The following is a 27,967-nucleotide window of genomic DNA, read 5'->3' as shown; positions in this document are numbered from 1 at the left end:
TGTTACTACCCCTGTTTTCTACATCCAGTTGATGTAACTTCGTTGTTATTGTCTTTTTTGATGAAACCAATAAAAATCTATTGATTGGAAAAAAAGATTAAAGCTGGATGAGTCAGAGGAAGGACACCCCCTCTACCTGTCTCTGTTCCACCTCCTCCTTGTCTCTGTATGGGAGAACAATTAGAGAGAGACAGTTCACAAGTGATCAGCTAGTGCTGGGCAGTCTTATTGGAAAGCCCAGAATTTTCTGTAACACGGTGTCATGTAAGAGCTCTATATTAAATATTTATTTATAAAATGAAAATTTCATACAACTAAGAAAAAAGTGACATAAAACATCAGTTTATGAATTTCTAAATATTCCAAAAATGTATTAAAACCAATCAAAAGTCATTATAGATGATCATTCAGCATTTTGTATTCGGGTAAAATGAAAATAACGCAACAAGAAATTCCCCAGCTGTGACTTACATTACACCTGTACTGAGGGGAATATGGAGGGGGCTATTGCTGGATGTCTTCTGAAAATGCTATTCTCCTGGCTGTCTGTGGACTCAGTATTTGTTGACACTGACCTGAAACAATCATGCAGATCAGGAAATCAGAGTTAAGTCAGAACTCCGAGTCTGAATACTTGTTCCGCGTTACTGACATAGAAAGTACAGAAGCCATTGGATCAGAATGACAGCCAGGGAACTAGTATTCTTTAGAATTAGTTAGCAATTGCTGCCACCATACTTCCTCCATACAGATCCCTATAATACAATTGTGTAGGATGCAGACAGGTTAGTGTGTGATGATATATTAGCAGTATGTGTCTCCTTTTTATTTCCTGTACATCCTGGGGAAGGTGAAAGCTCTATGCTGCTCTGTACAGACACACACTGGGTTATACCGCTCCTCTTCCAGTGCCCCCCAACCTGCTCTATGGTCACCCTTCTCCCCTCTGCAAACCCTCTCCCCTCCCCATCTCCATGAGTCCCCCCAGTACAGACAGAGCTCATCACCCACCACCATCTACCAGACCTCACTTCTGTCCTTCCCAGTTCCTTCCCCCCAGATGGGGGTCATGTGACCTCTCATGGTGGTCAGTGGTTGGAGAGATCCACTGTGGGAGAGTATACATCTACCTTTACCCTGATCCCCGATACTCCAGGTGTAAATACACCAACGCATGAGCCGACCCACTGGGAGTATGCCAAGCTGGGCCCACTCACTCCGGTAAGCCTCTTTAAAGGATTGGTGGTGGACTGTGTCACGACATTTTGGTCTCTATTCACCGTTTGCAGAACAATTTTGAAGAATTTTGGCTTCACGTTTAGGCCTCATGCACACGGGACATTCTTACAGCAGCTGTTTTTGGCGTCAGACATTTTTTTCTGCAGCCAATAAACGCCCCAGCATGTTCTCCTATCTGTCCCCAGCATGTTCTCCTATGTGTCCCAAGCGTGTTCTCCTATGTCTCCCCAGCATGTTCTCCTATGTCTCCCCAGCATGTTCTCCTTTGTCTCCCCAGCATGTTCTCCTTTGTCTCCCCAGCATGTTCTCCTATGTCTCCCCAGCATGTTCCCCTATGTCTCCATGCACACACAGGCTGTTATCTGCAGTTTTTGGCAGGGGCGTTTTCTGGCTGGAAAACAAAAAACGAAAACTAGTCGGTTTTGAGTGGCGTTTTTCAGCTGTAAAAATTCTCTACTGTCAAACGCCAAAAAAAAAATGCCAAAAAACGCTGCTAACTGGTGTTTTTTGAAGTTTTGTATTCCATTGCTTTTTCTAAGCCTGGGTTCTGTTTGGAGGTGCCGTTGATGGAACATAGCCTGGGGTCACACTGGTGCATGCTGAACACCGCATGTGATTTGCACCAAAAATGCACCAAATTCCTGTGCACATCACATGTGATGTCTGTGTGATGCAATTTGGGCCATATATTTTGTATGACTCAAACTGCATCACATTTGCACCAAAATGTTGTAAGACCCTTTTTTTCTCCACACCTAATCGCATTGCATGGGGGTGAACACCCATGCGATACAATTCTCGCAAGCATTGCATTGTGGGAAAGTCAGAGTTACTAAAATAGAGGAATGGTGATTTTTAGCTAAAAACGCCTAAAAAAGCTAAAAAACGCTGAAAAACTCGCTACAAAGCTACTGGCGTTTTTATAACATCCAGTGTGCATGAGGCCTTACTGTGCCAATAAGAACTTTTCATTCTTTTTATAAATTTTTGGACTTTTTTCACTTTTCAGCCATTCCAATTTTGTTTTATATATTCTCACTATTGATTCATTTCCTCTAAATTCCCTTATTAGGTTCATCATTATTAGTGGATGTTATTCACATTCAGCGCTGCACATTTTGTTTATATTGTTTAATATTTCCACTTGTTCAAGTGTTGTGCTGGCTGCTGATTGGTTTGGACATCAGGCGCTGTAATTACTTTTTATTCTTATCCCATCACAATGACTGCACTGCATTCTCTGTACTGATGGATCATCTCCACCCTCTGTGTCTGATCATGGCTGCACATAGCGCCACCATAAGGAGGAGGGGCAGAAAATAGGAAGAAGGGCGGAAGAAGGGCGGGGGAAGGGAAATTCCTTATATAACATGGTAACTTACTGTTTGGGGAGACTTACCTTCACTTCCTTTCCAATAGCCAAAACAGGAAGTGACAGGAAATTCCTCCAATCCCTGGTTGTCACCAAAACTAGTGTCCCCATTGGAAGTTTTCCCCTCTATATTCCAGTTCTGGGATTAACTCGGAATTTGGGATTTTCTTTCACTTTGGGTGATAACATTCACTAGGACAAATAGAGAGGGGGGCTCTCTCTAAATGGAATGGAGACAGCAATAAAAACCTGACAGGGGCTCTAATCCCTCTCCACTCTATTCAAAACTATAGCTATGCCTTTAGTTATATAATAGATAGATAGACATCCCCCTCGCAAGGGATGCATCGATGACGTTTTTTTTTATCGGTGAGTCTGAGTACTGATAATTTGCTTTGCAATTTGTGTCCATAGAAAATGAATGGGTGCAAATCGCACTGCAAAGAATTGCATGTAATATTAAAAAGGAATGCAGTGCGATTCCTGTCCAACGTGCATGTGGTTTCCCACACTGCTCATGTGTGTACCCAGGCCTGCCATAGTGATTTCAGCCTGGGTTCACACAGGAGCAGTGCGGGAAACCTTATGCGCTTTAGACAGAAGTCGCACCGCATTCTTGTTTAAATTGCATGGGATTCTTTGCAGTGTGATTTGCGGCCATTCATTTTGTATGGAAACAAATCGCAGCACAAATTATCGGTTTCGGTATTGGGAGCATTTTCATGAGTATTAGTGAAAATAATCCGTATCGGTGCATCCCCGCCCCTCGCTATAATTATACAGTTATTCCAGCCAATCACAGTGATCTGAAAGGGAGTGATGGAGATGTTTTATATAAATATATTTATCATTGAAAACCCGGCAGGACCATTAACATATAATAGATGCTCTATCCCTTTAAAACAATAAATTAGTACAAAATAATTGCAATCCTCATAATAAAAATAAAACAATTGCATTAGAACTCAGTGCAAGAAATAAGTGTATATCTCTTTTAAGTATGAAGCCATATGAATGAAAGTTCATTAGTGAAGCCGAAACAATTCTTTATTCACGTAATGTGATGTGCTAAAATCTCTCCACTCCAATGCTAAACTCATTGTATTCCACCCACCGAGTGCTCAGGCTTCCTTCCCCTTCTCATCCCCCCCCACACATCTTTATACAACCTCTCTCTACACATATCCCAGCATGGAGGGGCTCAGTGAAGGTGGTGGTGAAGGTGTGGAGGTGTCGGATCGGGTCACACAGATCATAAAAGGAGATCCGCCCGGCCTCATAATCCAGATATATCCCAACTCTGCTACTGGAGATATTGGGGGGTAAGAGGATAACTTTACTGTCATGTCTCACCCAACACTGATTACCATCCCTGTACAATCCCCAGGACTTGTTATTATTTCCAATCCCTGAGTGCCCTCCTCTCCTGTCTATACTGGGGTAACACATCCTGACTATCCACCCATCTGATCCACCAACATCCACTTCCCAGTAATGTCTCCCTGAGGAGAAACTCCGACTACTCAACACCTGAACACGATCCTGAAATCTCTCTGGTGTTTCTGGACGATTCTGGTTTCTATCTGACCTGAATGCAGTTTTCCTGTCATCTGATATATGTAGAATATTATGGGCTGTGTTTACATCCAGTAATATATCTGCAACTCCCTGTATATAGGAGTCTACATTTACCCCTGTTATTGTATCAGATAATGTGTGTAATGTGTGTGATATCCCAGCCACATCCAGACCCCCTCCATCATGGAGGAGCTTCTCGTGTCTCTCTCTTTCCTCATTATCTCCATCCTCGGTATCACACAAGTCACCTGTGTCTGATTCCTGTAGGACAGTCAGTGGATCCGTCATGTTACACAGCTCCTCAATGTGACGCATCTTCCTGGACAGTTCCTCCTTCTTTATTTCCAGATCCCGGATGGAGATGGAGATCCGCTCTGTCCGCCCAGAGATTTCCCTCAGGACTCTCTTTTCCAGGTCTTCCAGACGTCTCCTGAGATCTCTAAACAGGGCAGTGACTCTCTTGGTGTCACCAGCTGCTTTTTCTATTTTCTTCCTGTGTTCCTGCAGACTCTGGACTCTTTCCTCCGTCTCCTCTCTCTTTGTCAGAAGTTTCTGCAGAACATTCATCAGTGTCTCCTTCTTCTTCCCAGAAGCCTCATCCAGTATCTCCACCTGGTGTCCCCGATGTTCTCCAGCCAAAGTGCAGGACACACAGATACAGGTATCATCCTCCGTGCAGTAATACTCCAGGATCTTCTTATGGACGGAGCATTTCCTGCTCTCCATGGACAAGGTGTGACTTCTACTTTATTCATAGGATTCGTTATATGGAGGGACACCAATATTGGAGGAATCTCATCCATAACAATGTGCGTGTCTCAGGAAAATAGAGGTCACTTTGGTAAAAATTAGGGCCGGTGTTCTCCCCATACAAGTGAATAGGAATGCAAAAACCGATTAAAACTGTCACAGATTTGGCTCTATTACGCAGAATGACGTACCTGTACGTTGTTTTGTGTAATAGACCATGGGGGCGCACGTGATGGCCAGAGGGGGAGCAAATCAGCGGGTCAGGTGGACGGGATGTTCGCTGACCACCCGCGATCACTCTCCATAGAGACAGAATGCCGGTGTGCTGATGTAAACTCCGTTCTGTCACAGGTGAACACAGGGATCACACAGGGATCTTGTGTTCCTGCTATTTAGGAACATGGATCTCTGTTTTTATCTATTGAGTCCATCCCCCACACAGTTAGGAAGCACCCCCTAGGTCTAGGGACACACTTAACCCTTTGATCGCCCCTGGTGTTAACCCCTTCCCTGTCAGTGTTATTAGAACAGTAATAGTGCATATGTTTAGCACTGATTACTGCAGTAATGTCACTGGTCTCCTCAAAAATGTCAGTTAGAGGTACAATCTTTCCACTGCAATGTTGCAGTCCCGCAAAAAATTGTTGCCATTACTAGTAAAAAAAAATAAAATAAATAAAGACAGAAATCTTTCCCCTACTGTGTAGAAGCGAAAAGTTTTGCGCAAACCAATCAATATCAGTGGCGGCTGGTACTCAAAATTTTTGGGCGGGCGCAAAAAGAAAAATGTAATAGGTAATGCTTCGCGGCAAAAAACGCGGTAAAAAATTGCGTGACTTTGAGGTCATGGTACAGGCATGGCACAGATGGTATAGGCATGGCACAGGTGATGGAATAGGCATGGCACAGGTGATGGTATAGGCATGGCACAGGTGATGGAATAGGCATGGAACAAGTGATGGTACAGGCATGGCACAGGTGATGGTACAGGCATGGCACAGGTGATGGAATAGGCATGGCACAGATGGTATAGGCATGGCACAGGTGATGGAATAGGCATGGCACAGGTGATGGTATAGGCATGGCACAGGTGATGGTATAGGCATGGCACAGATGGTATAGGCATGGCACAGATGGTATAGGCATGGCACAGGTGATGGAATAGGCATGGCACAGATGATGGTATAGGCATGGCACAGGTGATGGTATAGGCATGGCACAGGTGATGGAATAGGCATGGCACAGGTGATGGAATAGGCATGGCACAAGTGATGGAATAGGCATGGCACAAGTGATGGAATAGGCATGCACAGGTGATGGTACAGGCATGGCACAGGTGATGGTACAGGCATGGCACAGGTGATGGAATAGGCATGGCACAGATGGTAAAGGGAGGGCACAGGTGATGGTATAGTCAGGGCACAGATGGTACAGGCATGGCACAGGTGATGGAATAGGCATGGCACAGGTGATGGTAAGGTCATGGCACAGGTGATGGAATAGGCATGGCACAGATGGTATAGGCATGGCACAGATGATGGTATAGGCATGGCACAGGTGATGGAATAGGCATGGCACAGATGGTATAGGCATGGCACAGGTGATGGAATAGGCATGGCACAGATGATGGTATAGGCATGGCACAGATGATGGTATAGGCATGGCACAGGTGATGGAATAGGCATGGCACAGGTGATGAAATAGGCATGGCACAGGTGTTGGAATAGGCATGGCACAGGTGATGGTATAGGCATGGCACAGGTGATGGTATAGGCATGGCACAAGTGATGGAATAGGCATTGCACAGGTGATGGTACAGGCATGGCACAGGTGATGGTACAGGCATGGCACAGGTGATGGTATAGGCATGGCACAGGTGATGGTATAGGCATGGCACAGGTGATGGAATAGGCATGGCACAGATGATGGTATAGGCATGGCACAGGTGATGGAATAGGCATGGCACAGGTGATGGAATAGGCATGGCACAGGTGATGGAATAGGCATGGCACAAGTGATGGAATAGGCATTGCACAGGTGATGGTACAGGCATGGCACAGGTGATGGTACAGGCATGGCACAGGTGATGGTACAGGCATGGCACAGGTGATGGTACAGGCATGGCACAGATGGTATAGGCATGGCACAGGTGATGGAATAGGCATGGCACAGATGGTACAGGCATGGCACAGGTGATGGTATAGGCAGGGCACAGATGGTACAGGCATGACACAGGTGATGGAATAGGCATGGCACAGATGGTATAGGCATGGCGCAGGTGATGGAATAGGCATGGCACAGATGGTACAGGCATGGCACAGGTGATGGAATAGGCATGGCACAGGTGATGGTAAGGTCATGGCACAGGTGATGGAATAGGCATGGCACAGATGGTATAGGCATGGCACAGGTGATAGAATAGGCATGGCACAGATGATGGTATAGGCATGGCACAGGTGATGGAAAAGGCATGGCACAGATGGTATAGGCATAGCACAGGTGATGGAATAGGCATGGCACAGATGATGGTATAGGCATGGCACAGATGATGGTATAGGCATGGCACAGGTGATGGAATAGGCATGACACAGGTGATGAAATAGGCATGGCACAGGTGATGGAATTGGCATGGCACAGGTGATGGTATAGGCATGGCACAGGTGATGGTATAGGCATGGCACAGATGGTATAGGCATGGCACAGGTGATGGAATAGGCATGGCACAGATGATGGTATAGGCATGGCACAGATGATGGAATAGGCATGGCACAGGTGATGGTATAGGCATGGCACAGGTGATGGAATAGGCATGGCACAAGTGGTGGAATAGGCATTGCACAGGTGATGGTACAGGCATGGCACAGGTGATGGTACAGGCATGGCACAGGTGATGGAATAGGCATGGCACAGATGGTATAGGCATGGCACAGGTGATGGAATAGGCATGGCACAGGTGATGGTATAGGCAGGGCACAGATGGTACAGGTGATGGAATAGGCATGGCACAGATGGTATAGACATGGCACAGGTGATGGAATAGGCATGGCACAGATGGTAAAGGCATGGCACAGGTGATGGAATAGGCATGGCACAGATGGTACAGGCATGGCACAGGTGATGGAATAGGCATGGCACAGATGGTATAGGCATGGCACAGGTGATGGAACAGGCATGGCACAGATGGCACAGGTGATGGAATAGGCATGGCACAGGTGATGGTAAGGTCATGGCACAGGTGATGGAATAGGCATGGCACAGATGGTATAGGCATGGCACAGGTGATAGAATAGGCATGGCACAGATGATGGTATAGGCATGGCACAGGTGATGGAATAGGCATGGCACAGATGGTACAGGCATGGCACAGGTGATGGTATAGGCAGGGCACAGATGGTACAGGCATGGCACAGGTGATGGAATAGGCATGGCACAGACGGTATAGGCATGGCACAGGTGATGGAATAGGCATGGCACAGGTGATGGAATAGGCATGGCACAGGTGATGGTAAGGTCATGGCACAGGTGATGGAATAGGCATGGCACAGATGGTACAGGCATGGCACAGGTGATGGAATAGGCATGGCACAGATGGTATAGGCATGGCACAGGTGATATAATAGGCATGGCACAGATGATGGAATATGCATGGCACAGATGGTACAGGCATGGCACAGGTGATGGAATAGGCATGGCACAGGTGATGGTAAGGTCATGGCACAGGTGATGGAATAGGCATGGCACAGATGGTACAGGCATGGCACAGGTGATGGAATAGGCATGCACAGGTGACGAGTCAGCACTTCCCTGGCTGAGACACTTACCTGGCGACGGCTCGGCTCCCGGCGGCGGCTTCTCCCCCTCCTCGCGACTCCGACGTCCGTTCTCTTCTGCTCGGCTCCCGGCGGCGGCTTCTCCCCTCCTCGCGACTCCTCTTCTGCGGCGGCGGGAAGCTGACTGGGCGGTGACGGTGAGTGACTGATGCACGCAACGGCACCGCCCCCAACGAGGTCAGCATGGATGTCCTTAATCATGATTGGTCCAGGCTGGAGTCTGGACCAATCATGATCCAAGACATCACAAAAGGGGGGTGGTGTAGCGCTGTGCTCTGCGCTACAGTTACGCCCCAGAAGGCTGCCATTTGGCGCCTCTGCAGGTGGAAAACCCCACCCCCCCATAGGCATCAATGGAGCGGGCTCCAAAAGGTGGGTGGGTGTAGCGCAGTGCTCTGCGCTACAGTTACGCCCCAGAAGGCCACCTCTCGGCGCCTCTGCGGGTGGAAAACCCCACCCCCCATAGGCACCAATGAGGCGGGCGCCCCTTGTGGGCAAAAATTTTTTTTTTTCTTTTTCTTTTTTTTTTGGGGGGGGGGGGCGGGCGGCGCCCCTGCGCCCCCTATGGGCCGGCCGCCACTGATCAATATACACTTATTGGGATTTTCTTAACTAAAAATATGTAGCAGAATACATATTGGCCTAAACTGATGAAAACATGAGAATTTTTTTTTCTTTTTTTATTGTATGTTTTATAGCAGAAAGTAAAAAAGATTTTTTTTTTTTCAGAAGTGTCGCTCTTTGTTTGATTATAATGCAAAAAATGAAAGCCACAGAGGGGATCAAATACTACAAAAAAAGCTCTATTTGTGGGGAAAAAAAATCAATTTTATTTGGGTACAACGTCACACGACCGCGCAATTGTCAGTTAAAATAACGCAGTGCCGAATTGCGAGAACTGGCCTGGTCATTAACCACTTCTGGAACAAAAGATTTTCCCCCTTAACCACTTGACGACTGCCCGCCGCAGTTTTACTGCGGCAGGCAGCCACTCACAGGCAAAACGACGTAGTACTACGTCGCTCGCTCCCGCCGCTCTGGGGTGCGCTCCCCCGCGCCCCGCTAAAGGTCTGATTGGGTTCAGAACTCATCAGTCATCAGCTCCAGGCCAATGATTTTTGGCCTGGACCCGTTGATCGGTCCTGCCCAATCAGAGACTGACTGTGCCTGTGTAATGTAAACACAGGACCAGAAAAGACCCGCTCTCAAGACCCGCTCTCTACTCCCCAAATCCTTTTTGGATTCATTGAGAGGAGAAAGAGGATCTAAACTGTGAGTACTGCACCAGCACACCCACATACACGTAGATAGGCACATTTAACCCCCGATCACCCCCCCCCCCAATTAACCCCTACACCCCCGGTCACAACACACACTGTGTACAGTATATAGTTGTTTCCAGTGTTGGGAAGGTTACTTTGGAAATGTAATAGGTTACAGATTACAAATTACCCTATTTAAAATGTAATAAGTAGTGTAACTTTTCAATTACTTTATAAAAGTAAAGGAACTGATTACATCTGATTACTTTTTAATTACTTTTAAGTTTCTAATAGATATTTTCAACTAAACTATTTCCAAACAATTATAACAGGTTGGGTTAATGTTATAGTAGTACTCAACTCTGTTTACTGTTAGAATTTCAAAATCTTTTCTCACTTGAATAAGGATCATATCAATTTAATTTTAAAGCACAGCCATCACAAAACCAGAGTTCATAACAAAAAAAATTGTTTAATATTGTTTTAGGAATCAACTCTTTGCATAGCTATAACAGGACACACTGGCAAGTAACAATGCCTTGAAAAAAAAACTTAAAGCATATACATAAACCCAAATAGGCAATAAAACAGCTATTAAAACAGTTAATAAAAGAAAAAAACACTGGTGTCTCATAGCCATCAATGCAATTAGGGAAATAAATTATTTAAATCTGGGGGTCTGTGTGTGTTTGTGTGCTCTTTATCCTCCAAAAATCAAACTGGACAATAGAGCGACAGATAAAGTGTCCACATCACACATCAGTCATCTTGGGCTAGGTCAGTGGGACAGTGCTGTTTATTGTAACGGAGCAGTAAGACCTGTTCCATGTGGTGTGGTCATCACTCATTCTGTTTCGAGATGTGGTCAAAAGATTGCCTCCATGACTAAAAAGACGCTCCACTGGAGCACTAGAAGGCAATGTGGTGTTGTACTTGATAAAAAGTCTCTTAACTATGGGAAATGCCTTAAGAGCCGGTTCACACTCATGCGGCTGCGGCGATCGCATGTAATGTCGGAGCGCACTGCTCCTTCATTACATGCGATCGGCTGTGCGGTGCGAGTTTAGCCATACACTTTGTATGGCTAAATTCGCACCGCACCCGCAGCAAAGACGCACAGGACCCTTTTTTGCAGCCGCATCAGGATCGTATCGCACAGCGGTTCACACTTGTGCGATCCGATCCTGTGCGAACTGCAAGATCGCACTGCGATATGCGATCAAACTGGGGGTGCCGTTAAGATTACATTGACATCGCATATGGCAGTGTGAACATTTGCTTTCACCCTGGAGAATGTCAATGGCAACAGCTAGAAGCTTCAGAACCTCTGTGGAAGGAATGCAGACTCTCTTGTGGATGAAGCTTTGGCACATCAAGTTTTTTATTTTATCACAGATCTCCCTCAGCTTTTCTTCTGGGAGCCCTGCAATTTTTGTGATAGCCCTGAACTCTGAGTTCCATCTTGTGACTGATGGGATAGTAAAATGCTTATTGGCAATCTCCTGAATCACTGCTGTGGCCAATGAAGATCTATGCGCTTTATTCCAGATAGATGAGCATTTATCCATGGCACTTCTGTATATCTTGCGTGATATCTTACTTCCGGGTGCGGCGCGTCCTTGTGTGAGGCCGGCGGTTCATGATGCTACGCCCGTCGGTGCTGACAAACGTCCTTGTGTCAACTGGTAGTAGAAGAGAGCAGTAGAAGGTCTCTCTGATCCCCCAATCTGGCTCTGTGATCGTGGTACTGCCCCGTGGTCTCTATCATCTCATCTCTCATCTGACTCTGAGTAGGCTGGGCTTGTCATATGAGGAGCACACAGGGTATGACTTCCTCTCTCTTCTCCTTCTCCCCACATCCTCTGTTATTATTCAACATATCCTAGGTTTTTAAAGAAAATATTCAGGTGTAACCCTATTTGTAATCTTTAACATTTTCACAAGTAACTGTAATTTAATTACACATTTTTTTCTCAGTAACTGTAACAAATTACTGTTACATTTATTTTGTAATTAAATTACGTAACTTTGTTAAATGTAACTAGTTACTCCCCAAAACTGGTTGTTTCCTATATACCTGTATTAGTGTGACTTGTGACCTGGTTTAGCGCTTGCGGCCGTTCCTTTTAGGGTTAGGATACCTGCCACCCCCCCAATAAATATTTAACCCCCTGATCAACCCCAGTTAACCCCTCCCCCCTGCCACATTGCACACTATATATACAGGTAATATAGTAGTTTACTGTATATCTGTGATAGTGTAATTGTGACTTCAGTTAGCGCTAGCGAGTTCATTTCTGTCCTAAGTAGGTTTAGGGTTCCCTGCCACCCCCCCCCCCCAATAAAGATTTAACCCCCTGATCCCCCCTGATCACTTCCAGTTAACCCCTTCATTGCTCTGTCACTGTGTCACTTTTATAGTGTACAGTTTTTTTCTGATCACTAATATAAGTGTCACAGGTGACATTAGTTAGCGTTAGCATCAATCTAAGATAGCGCATAGTTAGAAATATTAGTTAACCCCTTGATTACCACCATACACACACACATACACACACACACACTTCCATTACTAGTATAGTGTTTGAACAGATCAATATCTGATCTGATCAGAACTATACTAGCGTCCCCAATAGTTTAGGGTTCCCAAAACGTGGTGTTTGCACAATCAGCACTGATTCCTGCCAGCACCTGCGTTTAGCCCCTCCGCCCACCCCACCCCACGCAGGCCAGTGCAATAATCAATAGATTACTGTCACTTCCAAAAAACACAACAACACACAAAACCGCTGTGTTAGCAGAGCCAGGCCTGATCCTGTAATGGAAATTACCGTTAGACCTCAAGCTGATTCAAAGAAGTCCTTTATTTCTCGTATACGAGGAGAGAGGTTATATCGACATCCTTCTCTGTGCGCTTCTATAACCTGTCTAGTTTGCATAGTGTCTGCAGTCTTTATATATGTTTCAGACAGAGTTAAAATTGAACCCCCCCTCCTTTCTTTGGACAATGATTGACAGCCTTTAATATATCCTAAGGAAGGGGGTTGAACAGCAGTCTATTATTTCTAAACATCTGGACAGGATATACAGAATAACTTCATATAGTAAGTCTTTGTACCTTGAAACTTCATATAGCAAGTCTTAACTAAGACCATATGGCAGGAAATGCTGTAGCCACGGTTTAAATTATTAGCAGAGTCTGCTGAATATGCAGTTCTAAAATAGCATACATGATTATAATACATATAACACATATAATAATTATGAAACATTCATAATTTCTTTAACAGATCCCTGCTACCATTAGCAGTTTTTTGGTAGCGGTTGAAATAGTCCTTGACAACCAGGTGCTTTTTTTACCTGTGAGTCACACTACTGTACCGGTAAATTTAGTTGCTAAAATGACCAAACGGTGGTACGGTAGTGCAGAGGCCTACAGTATACTGACCATGTCAGATGAGAGCGATGGGGAAGCTTCACTGGCAGAATCAGGGTCAGTATACGAACCTGAAGAGAGCAGTGGCTCCCTGACAGACAGCTCTGATGAAGGATGGGTCTCTGTTAAGACCACGTGTACCCGACCCCATTCTGGAGTTGCTGAGGTGCAGGAATCGCAGGGTGCTCGTATGGAGCAGAGAGCCAGTACTAGTGCTGCTCACCCTTCTGGTGGACTGGCAAGCATAAAATGCCAGGACAGTTCAAACACACCCCAAATGACCCCTTTTTGAAAAGCAGACACCCAAAGCTATTTGCTGAGAGGCATATTGAGTTCATGGAGTATTTTATATTTTGCCCTAAGTTTCGAGAAGGTGACAATTTGTTTTTTTTTTTATATACAAAGTTGTCACTAAATGATATGTTGCTCATGCATTCCATGGGTATATGTGAAATGACACCCCAAAATACATTCTGCTGCTTCTCTTGAGTACAGGGATACCACATGTGTGAGACTTTTTGGGAGCCTAACTGTGTACCGGACCCTGAAAGCCAATCACCACCTTCAGGTTTTCTAAAGGTCGTAAATTGCACATTTTACCTCCGTACTACCTGTCACAGTTTCAGAGGCCCTGAAATTTCAAGATAGCACAAAACCTCCCCAAATGACCCCATTTTGCAAAGTAGAGTAGTAGCAGAGAGGCATGGTGAGTCCATGGAATAGTTTATATTTTGCCACAAGTTTCGAGAAAATTATTATTTTTTTTTTGTTTGTTTTTTACACAAAGTTGTCACTAAATGATATATTGCTCACACATGCCATGGGTATATGTGGAATAAAACCCCAAAATACATTCTGCTGCTTCTCTTGAGTACAGGGATACCCCATTTGTGAGACTTTTTGGCAGTCTAGCTGTGTACAGGACCCCGAAAACCAATCACCACCTTCAGGCTTTCTAAGGGCGTAAATTGTTGATTTTACTCCTTACTACCTATCACAGTTTTGAAGGCCATGAAATGCCAAGATAGCACAACCCCCCCCCCCCCCAAATGTCCCCATTTTGCAAAGTAGACACTCCAAGCTATTTGCTGAGAGGCATGGTGAGTATTTTGCAGCTCTCTTGTTTTTTAAAATGAAGAAAAAACAGGAAATTGCATTTTTTCCCTCTTCTTTCAATTTCCAAAACTTTGTGACAAAAAGTGAGACCTGCAAAACACTCAACATGCCTCTCTGCAAATAGCTTAGGGTGTCTACTTTCCGAAAAGGGGTCTTTTGGGGGGGGGGGGGAGGGGGTTTGTGCTGTGTTGGCATTTCATGGCCTCCGAAACTGTGATAGGTAGTCAGGAGTGAAATCAACAATTTACGCCCTTGGAAAGCCTGAAAGTGGTGATTGGTTTTCGGGGTCCTGTAACCAGCTAGGCTCCAAAAAAGTCTCACACATGGGGTATCCCCATACTCAGGAGGAGCAGTAGAATGTATTTTGGGGTATAATTTCACATACACCCATGGCATGTGTGAGCAATATATCATTTAGTGACAACTTTGTGTAAAAAAAAAACAAAAAAAAAAAAAATCAAAAAATAATAATTTTCCCGGAACTTGTGGCAAAATATAAAAAATTCCATCGACTCACCATGCCTCAGCAAATAGCTTGGGTGTCTACTTTCCAAAATGGGGTCATTTGGGGGGGGGGGGGGGGTTCTGCTATCTTGAAATTTAAGGGCCTCCGAAACTGTGATAGATAGTGAGAAAATGCAATGAAATGGACGGGTAGAATTTCAATGGACTTCACATTTACATCAAGTGCCTAATAACGGAGGAACAGAAAACTGTCCATCCAAGCCAAAGCTTCTCATAAATCATAGATGAAGATTGATGAGACTGTGATGGGACATACTGGATGTTGTCACCATTTATTTTACTTTATCATATGTGTAAGGTGGTGGTGGTGGTGACCCTGAACCATTTCTCCGACTGACTCCTTCTCCTCTGTGCTGTGAAGCATGTCATTGGATTTCCTGCTATTCCGACCACAGCTGGATGAGTCAGAGGAAGAACTCGCCAAAACTTCCTTTTTTTGGTTCACCAACAACCCCCCATCTCTTGTCTCTGTATGAGGGAACAATTAAAGAGAGACAGTCCACAATGTAACATCTAGTGCTGGACTGTCTTATTGGAAAGCCCAGAATTTGTCATGGAAGAGCTCTGTATTAAATGTTTATTTTTAAAATGAAAATTTAATACAAGTAATAAGAAAAGTGACATAAAAGATCAGTTTATGAATTTGTAAATATTCCAAAAATTGAATAAAACAAACCAAAATACATATAGATTATCATTCAGCAATTTGCTATCCGGTAAAATGAAAATATACAACGTAGCAAGAAATTTCCCGGCTGTGACTTACATTTCACCTGTACTGAGGAGAATATAGAGGGGCATTCTGAAAATGCTATTCTCCTGGCTGGCTGTGGACTCAGTATTTGGGGACACTGACCTGGAACAATCATGCAGATCAGGAAATCAGAGTTAAGTCAGAACTCCGAGTCTGAATACTTGTTCCGGGTTACTGACATAGAAAGTACAGAAGCCATTGGATCAGAATGACAGCCAGGGAACTAGTATTCTTTAGAAGTAGTTAGCAGTGGCTGCCACTATACTTCCTCCACACAGATCCCTATAATACAATTGTGTAGGGTGCAGACAGGTTAGTGTGTGATGATATATTAGAAGTATGTGTCTCCTTTTTATGTCCTGTACATCCTGGGGAAGGTGAGAGCTCTATGCTGCTCTGTACAGACACACACTGGGTTATACCGCTTCTCTTCCTCTGCCCCCCAACCTGCTCTATTGTTACTCCTCACCCCTCTGCAGACCCTCTCCCCTCCCCCGATCTCCATGAGTCCTCCCAGTACAGATGGAGCTCATCACCCACCACCATCTACCAGACCTCACTTCTGTCCTTCCCAGTCCCTTCCCCCCAGATGGGGTCATGTGACCTCTCCTAGATGTAGAGGTGACCACATCCTATCCCATCACAATGACCGCACCGCATTCTCTGTACTGATGGATCATCTCCATCCTCTGTGTCTGATCATGGCGGCACATAGTGCCACCATGAGGAGGAGGGGGAAGAACATAGGGGGAAGGGAAATTGCTGATATAACATGATATCTTACTGTTTGGAAAATTAAAGTAGAACTAAGGGCAACAATTTTTTATTTTTTTTTTCATTTTGGAGAGAGTAAGGGCGGGTTATAACCCCTGTTAGTATTTTATTACCATCTGTTAGTATATAGAAACCCGTGCTATGTGTATATATGCTTATTAAATGAAAAACCTGTTGCCATTGTTCATCACACAGTGAAAATTATTTAAAAAAAAACATGGTTGGGCTGTGGTTTATATGGTTTATGTTTTTTTTTTATATTTTAATAGCATCTTTTTTCCATTGGGGAGATTTCCCTTCACTTCCTCTCCAATAGTCAAAACAGGAAGTGACAGGAAATCCCTCCAATCCCTGGTTGTCACCAAAACCAGTGTCCCCATTGGAAGATTTCCCCTCTATTCCAGTTCTGGTAACAACAAACTTAGGTTTTTCTTTCACTTGGGGTGATAACATTCACCAGGACAAATAGAGAGGGGGGGGGGTCTCTCTAAATGGGATGGAGACCGCAATAAAAACCTGACGGGGGCCCTAATCCCTCTCCACTCTATTCAAAACTACACTGCTCAAAACAAGTAAAGGAACACTTTTTAATCAGAGCATAGCATCACTTTAATTAAACTCCTGGGATATTGATCTGGTCAGTTAAGTAGCAGAGGGGGTTGTTAATCAGTTTCAGCTGCTTTGGTGATAATGAAATTAACAACTGGTGCACAAGTGAGATGAGAAATGAGACGACCTCGAAAACAGAATGGTTCTACAGGTGGAGGCCACTGACATTTTTTTTTCCCTACTCATCTTTTCTGAGTATTTTTCACAAGTTTTGCATTTGGCTAGGGTCGGTGTCACTACTGGTAACATGAGGTGATACCTGGAACCTATAGAGGTTGCACAGGCAGTCCACCTCCTCCAGGATGGCACAACAATACGTGCCATTGCCAGAAAGTTTGCTGTGTCCCCCAGCACAGTCTCAAGAGCATGGAGGAGATTCCAGGAGACAGGTAGTTACTCTAGGAGAGCTGGACAGGGCCATAGAAAGTCCTTAACCCATCAGCAGGACCGGTATCTGCTCCTTTGTGCAAGGAGGAACAAGATGAGCACTGCCAGAGCCCTATCTAATTACCTCCAGCAGGCCACTGATGTGAATGTCTCTGACCAAACAATCAGAAACAGACTTCATGAGGGTGGTCAGAGGGCCCAATGTCCTCTAGTGAGCCCTGTGCTCACTGCCCAGCACAGTGGAGCTCGATTGGCTTTTGCCATTGAACACCAGTATTGGCAGGTCCACCACTGGCGCCCTGTACTTTTCACAGATGAGAGCAGGTTCACCCTGAGCACATGTGACAGACACGAAAGGGTCTGGAGAAGCCTTGGAGAACGTTATGCTGCCTGTAACATCAGTCAGCACGACCGGTTTGGTGGTGGGGCAGTAATGGTCTGGGGAGGCAAATCCATGGAGGGACACACAGACCTCTACAGGCTAGACAATGGCACCCTGACTGCCATTAGGTATTAGGATAAAATCTTTGGATCCATTGTCAGACCCTACACTGGTGCAGTGGGTCCTGGGTTCCTCCTGGTGCACAGCAATTCCCGGCCTCATGTGGTGAGAGGATAAAGCCAGTTATTAGAGGATGAAGGAATTGATTCCACTGAATGGCCCCTACGCTCTCTGGATCTAAACCAATAGAACACCTCTGGGACATTATGTTTTGGTCCATCTGATGTCACCAGGTTGCACCTCAGTCTGTTCAGGAGCTCAATTATGCCCTGGTCCAGATCTGAGAGGAAATACCCCAAGACACCATCCGTCGTCTCAAAAGAAGCATTCCCCCAATGTTGTCAGACATGCATAGAAGCACGTGGGGGCCATATAATATACTGAGTACCATTCTGAGTTGCTGCAATGAAATTTCAGCAAAATCGACTAGCCGGCTGCATCATTTTTTCACTTTGATTTTCGGGATGTCTTTAAATTCAGCTCTCTGTAGGGTGATAGTTTTCATTTACATTAAACAATGTGGCATCCTTTCCTTCCTAACACATTACCCAGTCGATACCAGTATAGATCCCAACACATTACCCAGTCGATACCAGTATAGATCCTAACACATTACCCAGTCGATACCAGTATAGATCCAAACCCATTACCCAGTCCATACCTGTATAGATCCTAACACATTACCCAATCCATACCTGTATAGATCCTAACACATTACCCAGTCCATACCAGTATAGATCCTAACACATTACCCAATCCATACCTGTATAGATCCTAACACATTACCCAGTCCATACCAGTATAGATCCTAACACATTACCCAGTCCATACCAGTATAGATCCTAACACATTACCCAGTCCATACCAGTATAGATCCAAACCAATTACCCAGTCCATACTAGTATAGATCTTAACACATTACCCAGTCCATACCAGTATAGATTCTAACACATTACCCAGTCCATACCGGTATAGATCCAAACCCATTACCCAGTCCATACCGGTATAGATCCTAACACATTACCCAGTCCATACCAGTATAGATCCAAACCAATTACCCAGTCCATACTAGTATAGATCCTAACACATTACCCAGTCCATACCAGTATAGATTCTAACACATTACCCAGTCCATACCAGTATAGATCCAAACCCATTACCCAGTCCATATCGGTATAGATCCTAACACATTACCCAGTCCATACCAGTATATATCCTAACACATTACCCAGTCCATATCCAACATGGTATTTTTCCCCATTGAGATCTGATGTGTTTTCAAAGTGTTCCTTTCTTTTTTGAGCAGTCTATAAAAAGATGTGCCCAGATAGATATATAGTTCATATTCCCCTCGCTAGGGATGCACCAATTCCGTTTTTTTTTTATCGGCGAGTACGAGTACTGATACTTTCGGTCAAGTACTCGCTGATAACAAGAACCGATAATTTGTGGTCAATTTGCGTTCATAGAAAATGAATGGGTGCAAATCGCACTACATAGAATCACATGCAATTTGAACAAGAATGTGATGCTATTCCTATCCAAATCGCATGTGGTTTCCCCACTGCTCCTGTGTGAACCAAAGATTGTCATAGTGATTTCATCCTGGATTCACACAGGAGCAATGTAGCCAACCGTATGCGATTCACACAAGAATCACACTGCATTATTTGCAGTGTGATTTTCACCGATTAATTTTGTATGGACGAAAATTGCACCACAAAATATTGGTTTTCGGTATTGGGAGCATTTTTCTGAGTACTTGTGAAAATACTCAGTATTGGTATCGGTGCATCCCTACCCCTCGCTATAATTAGAATTATTCCAGCCAATCACATTGATCTAAGAGGGAGCAATGGAGAAATCTCATAGAAATATATTTATCATAGAAAACCCTGTGGGACCATTAACATATAATAGGTGCTTCATTCCTTTAAAATAATGAAACTAATTAAGTATAAAATAATTGCAATCATCATTGTAGAAATAAAAAATTTAAAACAATTGCATTAAAAGTGCAAGAAATAAGTGCATATCTTTTTAAGTATGAAGTCATATGAATGAAAGTTCATTAGTGAAGCCGAAACAATTCTTTATCCATGAAATGTGATGTGCCAAAATCTCTCCACTCCAGTGCTAACCTCATTGTATTCCACCCACCGAGTGCTCAGGCTTCCTTCCCCTTCTCATCCCCCCCCACATATCTTTATGCAACCTTCCCCTACACCTATCCCAGCATGGAGGGGCTCAGTGAAGGTGGTGATGAAGGTGTGGAGGGGTCGGATCGGGTCACACAGATCATAAAAAGAGATCCACCCGGCCTCATAATCCAGATATATCCCGACTCTGCTACTGGAGATATTGGTGGGTAAGGGGATCCCTTTACTGTCATGTATCAACACATATTGATCACCATTCCTGTACAATCCCCAGGACTTGTTGTTATTTCCAATCCCTGAGTGCCCTCCTTTCCTGTCTATACTGGGGTAACACATCCCAACTATCCATTTATCTGATCCCCCAACATCCACTTCCCAGTAATGTGATCCTGAGGAGAAACTCCGACTGCTCAACACCTGAGGATAATCCTGAAATCTCTCTGGTGTTTCTGGATGATTCTGGTTTCTATCTGACCTGGATACAGTTTTCCTGTCATCTGATATATGTAGATTATTATGGGCTGTGTTTACATCCAGTAATATGTCTGCAGCTCCCTGTATATAAGAGAATACATTTACCCCTGTTATTATATCAGATAATGTGTGTAATGTGTGTGATATCTCAGCCACATCCAGACCCCCTCCATCATAGAGGAGTTCCTCATGTCTCTCTTTGTCCTCATTATCTCCATCCTCAGTATCACACAAGTCACCTGTGTCTGATTCCTGTAAGACAGTCAGTGGATCCGTCATGTTACACAGCTCTTCAATGTGACAAATCTTCCTAGACAGCTCTTCCTTCTTTTTTTGCAGATCCTGGATAGAGCTGGAGATCCATTCTGCCTGCCCGGAGATCTTCTTCAGGACTCTCTTCTCCAGGTTTTTCAGACGTCTCCTGAGATCTCTAAACAGGGCAGTGACTCTCTCGGTGTCACCAGCTGCTTTTTCTTCTAATTTCCTCCTGTGTTCCTGCAGACTCTGGACGTTTTCCTCCATCTCCTCTCTCTTTGTCAGAAGTTTCTGAAGAATATTCCTCAGTTTCTTCTTCTTCTTCTCAGAAGCCTCATCCAACATCTCCACCTGGTGTCCCCGATGTGCTCCAGTCAAAGTGCAGGACACACAGATACAGGTATCATCGTCAGTGCAGTAATACTCCAGGATCTTCTTATGGACAGAGCATTTCCTGCTCTCCATGTACAAGGTGGGGTCAGTTAAGATGTGTTCTGGGTACTTTCTGTGGACTCTTAGGTGTTTAACACACAGAGAAACCTCACAGTGTAGACAGGATCTAACAGCAGGTACATGAGAGTCAACACAGTAAGCACAGAAGACCCTGGACTCCTGATCAGGCTGAGCAGACTGGAAATTCCTCACTATGTTACGCAGTGTTATGTTCCTCTGCAGTGTAGGCCGATCCCGAAACTTCTCTCTGCATTCAGGACAGGAATATCCTCCAGACCCCTCCTGTGTATCCAGCAAATGATTAATACAGACCCGGCAGAAGTTGTGTCCACATTTCAGGTTTACAGGATCGGTATAAATGTTCAGACAAACAGAACATTTCAGCTCAGCTCTCAGATTAGCAGACGCCATCGCTGAAGCAGACAAAGTAAAAATGAAAGTTTCTGACACCGGGGAAGAATGCAGTTGGGAGGGGTGACCTCCTCCTACACAGGGTGAGGCTGAGCTGTGACTTGTACTTTATTCATAGGATTCGTTATATATGAAAGGACACCAGTATTGAAAGAATCTCATCCATAACAATGTGCGTGTCTTAGGGAAATATAGGTCACTTTGGTGAAAATGATTGCCTGTGTCAACAAACTTTCGCGTAGAACTGATTTTTTTCTTATACAAGTGAATAAGTGTTCAAAAAACACAGATTAAAACAATAAAACTGCTACTGAGCTGTTCCTTGTAGTCCTATAGACCGGCAAGCAAGCTGATTTGTTACTTGTAGTTCCACAATCATAACATGCAAAGATATTTTGTTTATTGCAGTTACGGGAACAGGAGCTCTGTTCTGACCTTGTTCCTGCACAGGACTGAGTACTATCAGTGGCGTCACTAGGGGGGGGCCAGAGGGGGCCATGGCCCCACCAAAACTAGTCTGTGCCCCCCCATGTGCCCCCCCAATTTATGTGCACAACAAAAGTCATGGATTCTCATTCTGCGTCTCCGCGGATTGATGGGAAGCCAGGCAGCTGCAGGGAGAGAGAGTAGAGCTGTCAAAATGTAGCTCTGATGTCGGGGATGGGCGGAACTGATATGCAGGACCTGCCCTCTTTGTCAGACAGCCCATGCACATAGACAAACAGCGGAGGTTACATTGCTGGGGAGGAAGGAGACGGGGAGGGACTGATTGTAACTGCTGTATGTGGACACAGCAGTGTATAATTCAGGTTTATTATACATGCTGTGGGTACACATACAGTAGTTATAATCAGTCCCTCCCCATCTCCTTCCTCCCCAGCCAGCAGGGATGGGGGGAGAGGTGGGCAGTGAAGGCACCTTGGACAGTGGCGTACCAACGGGGGCGGGCCGGGTGCCACGCACTAGGGGGTGTCAGCCGGTGTCCTGCCCAGCGTGTTCTGACAGATCCTATGTGCAGTGGCTGCTCCTTCAGTCTGCTGCTGCTGGCAGGCATCGGCGGTAATAAGGGGGCGGGGCCTCGGCGGGAAGAAGGGGGCGGAGCCTCGGCGGGAAGAAGGGGGCGGAGCCTCGGCGGGAAGAAGGGATGCAGCCTCGGCGGGACGGAGCATCGGCTGGGAGAAGGTGAGTGTCCAAGTACAAGTGTAAAGTGAATAGGGAGGTAATTGGCGCTGCCAGATGTAATTACACAGTTAAGTAAAGTGTAGGTGTCAGTGTAGGAGGGGTCAGTGTGGGGGTGTCAGTGTAGGTGTCAGTGTGGCGGGGTCAGAGTACGTGTCAGTGTGGGGGTGTCAGTGTGGCGGGGGTCAGTGTAGGAGGGGACAGTGTAGGGGGCTCAGTGTAGGTGTCAGTGTGGCGGGGTCAGAGTACGTGTCAGTGTGGGGGTGTCAGTGTGGCGGGGGTCAGTGTAGGAGGGGTCAGTGTAGGTGTCAGTCAAGGGGGGTCAATGTAGGGGGGCTCAGTGTAGGTGTCAGTGTAGGAGGGGGGTCAGTGTAGGGGGCTCAGTGTAGGAGGGGGGTCAGTGTAGGTGTCAGTGTAGGAGGGGGGTCAGTGTAGGTGTCAGTGTAGGAGGGGGGTCAGTGTAGGTGTCAGTGTAGGAGGGGGGTCAGTGTAGGTGTCAGTGTAGGAGGGGGGTCAGTGTAGGTGTCAGTGTAGGAGGGGGGTCAGTGTAGGTGTCAGTGTAGGAGGGGGGTCAGTGTAGGTGTCAGTGTAGGAGGGGGGTCAGTGTAGGGGGGTCAGTGTAGGTGTCAGTGTAGGAGGGGGGTCAGTGTAGGTGGCTCAGTGTAGGAGGGGGGTCAGTGTAGGTGTCAATGAAGGGGGGGTCAGTGAAGGGGTCAGTGTAGGTGTCAGTGAAGGGGTCAGTGTAGGTGTCAATGAAGGGGGTCAGTGTAGGTGTCAGTGTAGGAGGGGGGTCAGTGTAGGTGTCAGTGTAGGAGGGGGGTCAGTGTAGGTGTCAGTGTAGGAGGGGGGTCAGTGTAGGTGTCAGTGTAGGAGGGGGGTCAGTGTAGGTGTCAGTGTAGGAGGGGGGTCAGTGTAGGGGGCTCAGTGTAGGAGGGGGGTCAGTGTAGGTGTCAGAGTAGGAGGGGGGTCAGTGTAGGGGGCTCAGTGTAGGAGGGGGGTCAGTGTAGGTGTCAATGAAGGGGGGGTCAGTGAAGGGGTCAGTGTAGGTGTCAATGAAGGGGGTCAGTGTAGGTGTCAATGAAGGGGGTCAGTGTAGGTGTCAATGAAGGGGGGTCAGTGTAGGTGTCAGTGAAGGGGTCAGTGTAGGTGTCAATGAAGGGGGACAGTGTAGGTGTCAATGAAGGGGGACAGTGTAGGTGTCAATGAAGGGGGGTCAGTGAAGGGGGGTCAGTGAAGGGGTCAATGAAGGGGGTCAGTGTAGGTGTCAATGAAGGGGGGTCAGTGTAGGTGTCAGTGAAGGGGTCAGTGTAGGTGTCAATGAAGGGGGTCAGTGTAGGTGTCAGTGTAGGGTAGGGAGGTTAGTGTAGGAAAGGTCAGTGTAGGAGGGTTAGTGTAGGTGTCAGTGAAGGGGGGTCAGTGTAGGTGTCAATGTGGGGGGGAGGGGTCAGTGTAGGTGTCAGTGAAGGGGTCAGTGTAGGTGTCAATGTGGGGGGGGGGGGTCAGTGTAGGGGGGTCATTTTAGGAGTCAATGTGTAGGGGGTCAGTGTAGGTGTCAATGTGGGGGGGGGGGTCAGTGAAGGGGTCAATGCAGGGGGGTCAGTGTAGGGGGGTCATTTTAGGAGTCAATGTGTAGGGGGGGGTCAGTGTAGGGGGTCAGTGTAAGTGTTAGTGTAGGGGGGGTCAGTGTAGAGGTCAGTGAAGGTGTCGGTGCAGGGGTCAGTGTAGGTGTCAGTGAAGGGATCAGTGTAGGGGGGGTCAGTGTAGGTGTCAGTGAATTGGGTTCAGATCCCCATAGACAGGTCCCATCCTTCTACTTATTTTTATTTCTTTTCCTACCTTTTTATCAAGCACCTTTTTTTGCTTTTATGGGTCAAACTGGGAGGAGTATGTGCTTCATTGGTGTACCACCCCATGTCTGACTTCCCTCTCCTCTCCTCTCGACCCCCTGTTCTCCTCTCCTCCTCTTCTCTCCTCCTGACCCCCTGTTCTCCTCTCCTCCTCTTCTCTCCTCCTGACCCCCTGTTCTCCTCTTCTCTCCTCCTGACTCCCTGTTCTCCTCTTCTCTCCTCCTGACCCCCTGTTCTCCTCTTCTCTCCTCCTGACCCCCTGTTCTCCTCTTCTCTCCTCCTGACCCCCTGTTCTCCTCTTCTCTCCTCCTGACCCCCTGTTCTCCTCTTCTCTCCTCCTGACCCCCTGTTCTGCTCTTCTCTCCTCCTGACCCCCTGTTCTCCTCTTCTCTCCTGACCCCCTGTACCATGCTCCATAGCACCCCATGTCTGACCTTTGACTGAGGGGGGGGGGGCATTGGGTGGAGTATGGGCGGTACTTTTTAAATGTGGGAGGAGCTTAAGCGGGACTTTAAAATGTGGGAGTGGTTATCAAATTTACCTTCGGGCTGAAGCCCCTGGTCTTTTTCCCACCTAGCAATGCCCCTGCTAGCAACACAACAGACAGGCCGGCGGGTGTATGTATATATATATATATATATATATATATATATATATATATATATATATATATATATATATATATATATATATGTATATATATATATATATAAAAATTGCGTTTTATAGTTGGCCCCCTACTTTTGATCCCGTCCCCCCATGTGCCCCCCCTAAATATAAAAGCTGGAGACGCCACTGAGTACTATAGACGTCGGCCAGCCTCACCTGCTGAATAATATAATCATCTCCCAGCTAGTCCCTGCTAAGCTTGGCTACCTGTCACTCCACAGCCAATCAGAGTGGCTGCATCCTTCCAGAGAGGCTCAGATCAGCAAACACCATCACTGACAGCGGAAAGCAAAGTGACAGTGAACGTCTCTGACACTGGGGAAGAATGCAGTCAAGTGTTTAATATTTATCCAACATGGGGCAAGGCTGACCTTGGACTCATGCCTTTAAATTGAGATGGGCCGAATGACCCTCTGTTCGGTTAGCGGCAGAACGTTCGAACATTGAAAAAGTTCGGAACTGAATAAAGAACCCCATTGAAGTCTATGGGGACCCGAACTGGAAAATCAAAAGTGACTATTTTAAAGGTTTACATGCAAGTAATTGGACATTCAATGGTTATGGGGGTCCGGGTATTGCCCTGGGGGAAATGTATCAATGAAAAAAAAGTCTGTAAAAAATGTCATTTTTAAATCAGCAGTGATATACTGATGTTAAAGTAAAACCATCAAAATTAGAAATAACAATAAAAATGAAAAAAATCCTTTAAATATAGTGCCTGGGGGGGTCCCCTGGGGGGTCTGCCTGTAATGTGTCACATCTGTACTGTGTATAGAGCCTGCTGCAGCAATAATTATCAAGTCAAAAGAATTTCATTTTTCATTCAAGCTTTCTTTTTATTTAAACAACGGCTTGGGGAGCCAGTTTTATGATAAGACCACAGTTTAGTGCATTCAGAACAAGATTAGAGATTTTTTTGGATAAATTCTGATGTCTCTTTCACAGACTTTGGATAGAAGTAACAGGTGTGGAAAAATTGATCTTTGGGTGTCAGTGGTGGCTTCACACCGTAACCCTACAGAGGAACTCTTGATAAAAGCAAGAATTGGCCTTGCTGTCAAAAATTGCAATAATATGCACCTGCCAAACAGGTGTGTAAAAAATGGACTTTGGGTGTCGTTGGTGCCTTCACACCATAACTCTATAGAGGTACTCTTGATGAAAGCAAGAATTGGCCTTGCTGTCAAAAAATGCAATGATATGCACCTGTCAAACAGGTGCTGAAAATGTGGTCTTTGGGTGTTAATTGTGCCCATGAAACCCACACCAAAAATGTCTTCCAGATGAAATCAACACCACCAACACTAGGCAGCCTAGACAGTCTTTCAGAGATTCGAGATCAAGAAAGCACTTTATCAGTGAAATGGGCATCAGGGGCTTGATAGCTGCTCCTAATCCAGGACTGATTCATTTTGATAAATGTCAGTGGACCCAGAGTCTGAGGACAAATGCGCTCTCATAAGCCCCGTACACACGTACCGATCGTCGGCCGAACGATCGGCCGTCTTTTGTACGAGGGCTGTCTTGTCTGTTGAAAAGTGCAAAAGATTGCACACGAATGTTGTCGGCCAACAACAGCCGACTGCAGAAGTGATGTCATGTGATGGTTAACTTTCCTTGTCTTTTTTCTTTTCTGAGCATGCCCAGTCTTGCAAATCTGCTGTCTGTCGGCCGAAATCTGTACTGACTGGCGAACAATCGGCCGTTCTGGTGTTGGACAACAAAAATTTTAATGCTTGCATGACAGATTCTGTTTGGCCGAAAATGCGCTGTCGGCTGTCGGAAGCATCATACTAACAAGCCTACAATCGGCCGATCGGTCGTCGGCCGAATCTTTACGGCCGACAATCGGTACGTGTGTACGGGCCTTTACCTGTCACAAAACCTCTGGCAGTACAGAATGCCCGTTCAGAAAGCACACCGGATGCAGGGCAGCCCAGAAGCTCTATTGCATACTGGGCAAGTTCTGGCCAGTGGTTTATTTTCATGACCCAGTAACTCAATGGATCGTCAACTGGAAAGCTCTCCATATTTGTTTTCGCTCCTAAATAATCTCCCACCATATGATCAAGATGCTGCCGATATAATGTGGAAGCCCTCACTGGGGGCCGCTTCAGTGAAAGGTATCACTGAAGCAGCCCCCTTCTCCACCGCTTCTCTCTTGACCAACAGAAGCCTCAAAACTACGTTTTCCAATCAGACTGTAACCTACCAGAGTCAGGAAAGGCATTACATAAACTGCTCTTTGAGGTGTCCTCAAGAGAAGAGATTTCATCTTCTGCTCCCTCTGTCGGGACAGGATGAGTTGTGAGACTTTCCCCTTGTAGCGTTGGTCAAGGGGGGTTGCCATCTAATAGTGATCCTTTTCTTTGATGCCACGTATTAT

At 45.8% G+C, this 27,967-nt stretch overlaps 1 protein-coding gene across 1 annotated transcript in view; it reads right to left on the bottom strand.

The window, feature by feature from the left end:
• Positions 1–20,320: 20,320 nt before the first annotated feature.
• Positions 20,321–27,967, bottom strand: part of LOC309553046 (uncharacterized protein) — a gene marked incomplete at both ends in the record, with an annotated part of 81,118 nt that continues 73,471 nt past the window's right edge. The window contains one exon of the mRNA XM_082253945.1: positions 20,321–21,888. Within this exon, the coding sequence (XP_082110071.1) occupies positions 20,321–21,888 (1,568 nt within the window). The remainder of the gene's footprint in view (positions 21,889–27,967) is intronic.

Source organism: Pelophylax lessonae (genome assembly GCF_965119305.1).
Source record: "Pelophylax lessonae genome assembly, chromosome: 4".
In the NCBI taxonomy this organism is placed as follows: domain Eukaryota; kingdom Metazoa; phylum Chordata; class Amphibia; order Anura; family Ranidae; genus Pelophylax; species Pelophylax lessonae.
Note: the sequence above shows the minus strand (reverse complement) of the source record. Positions and strands in the feature narration are given on the sequence as shown.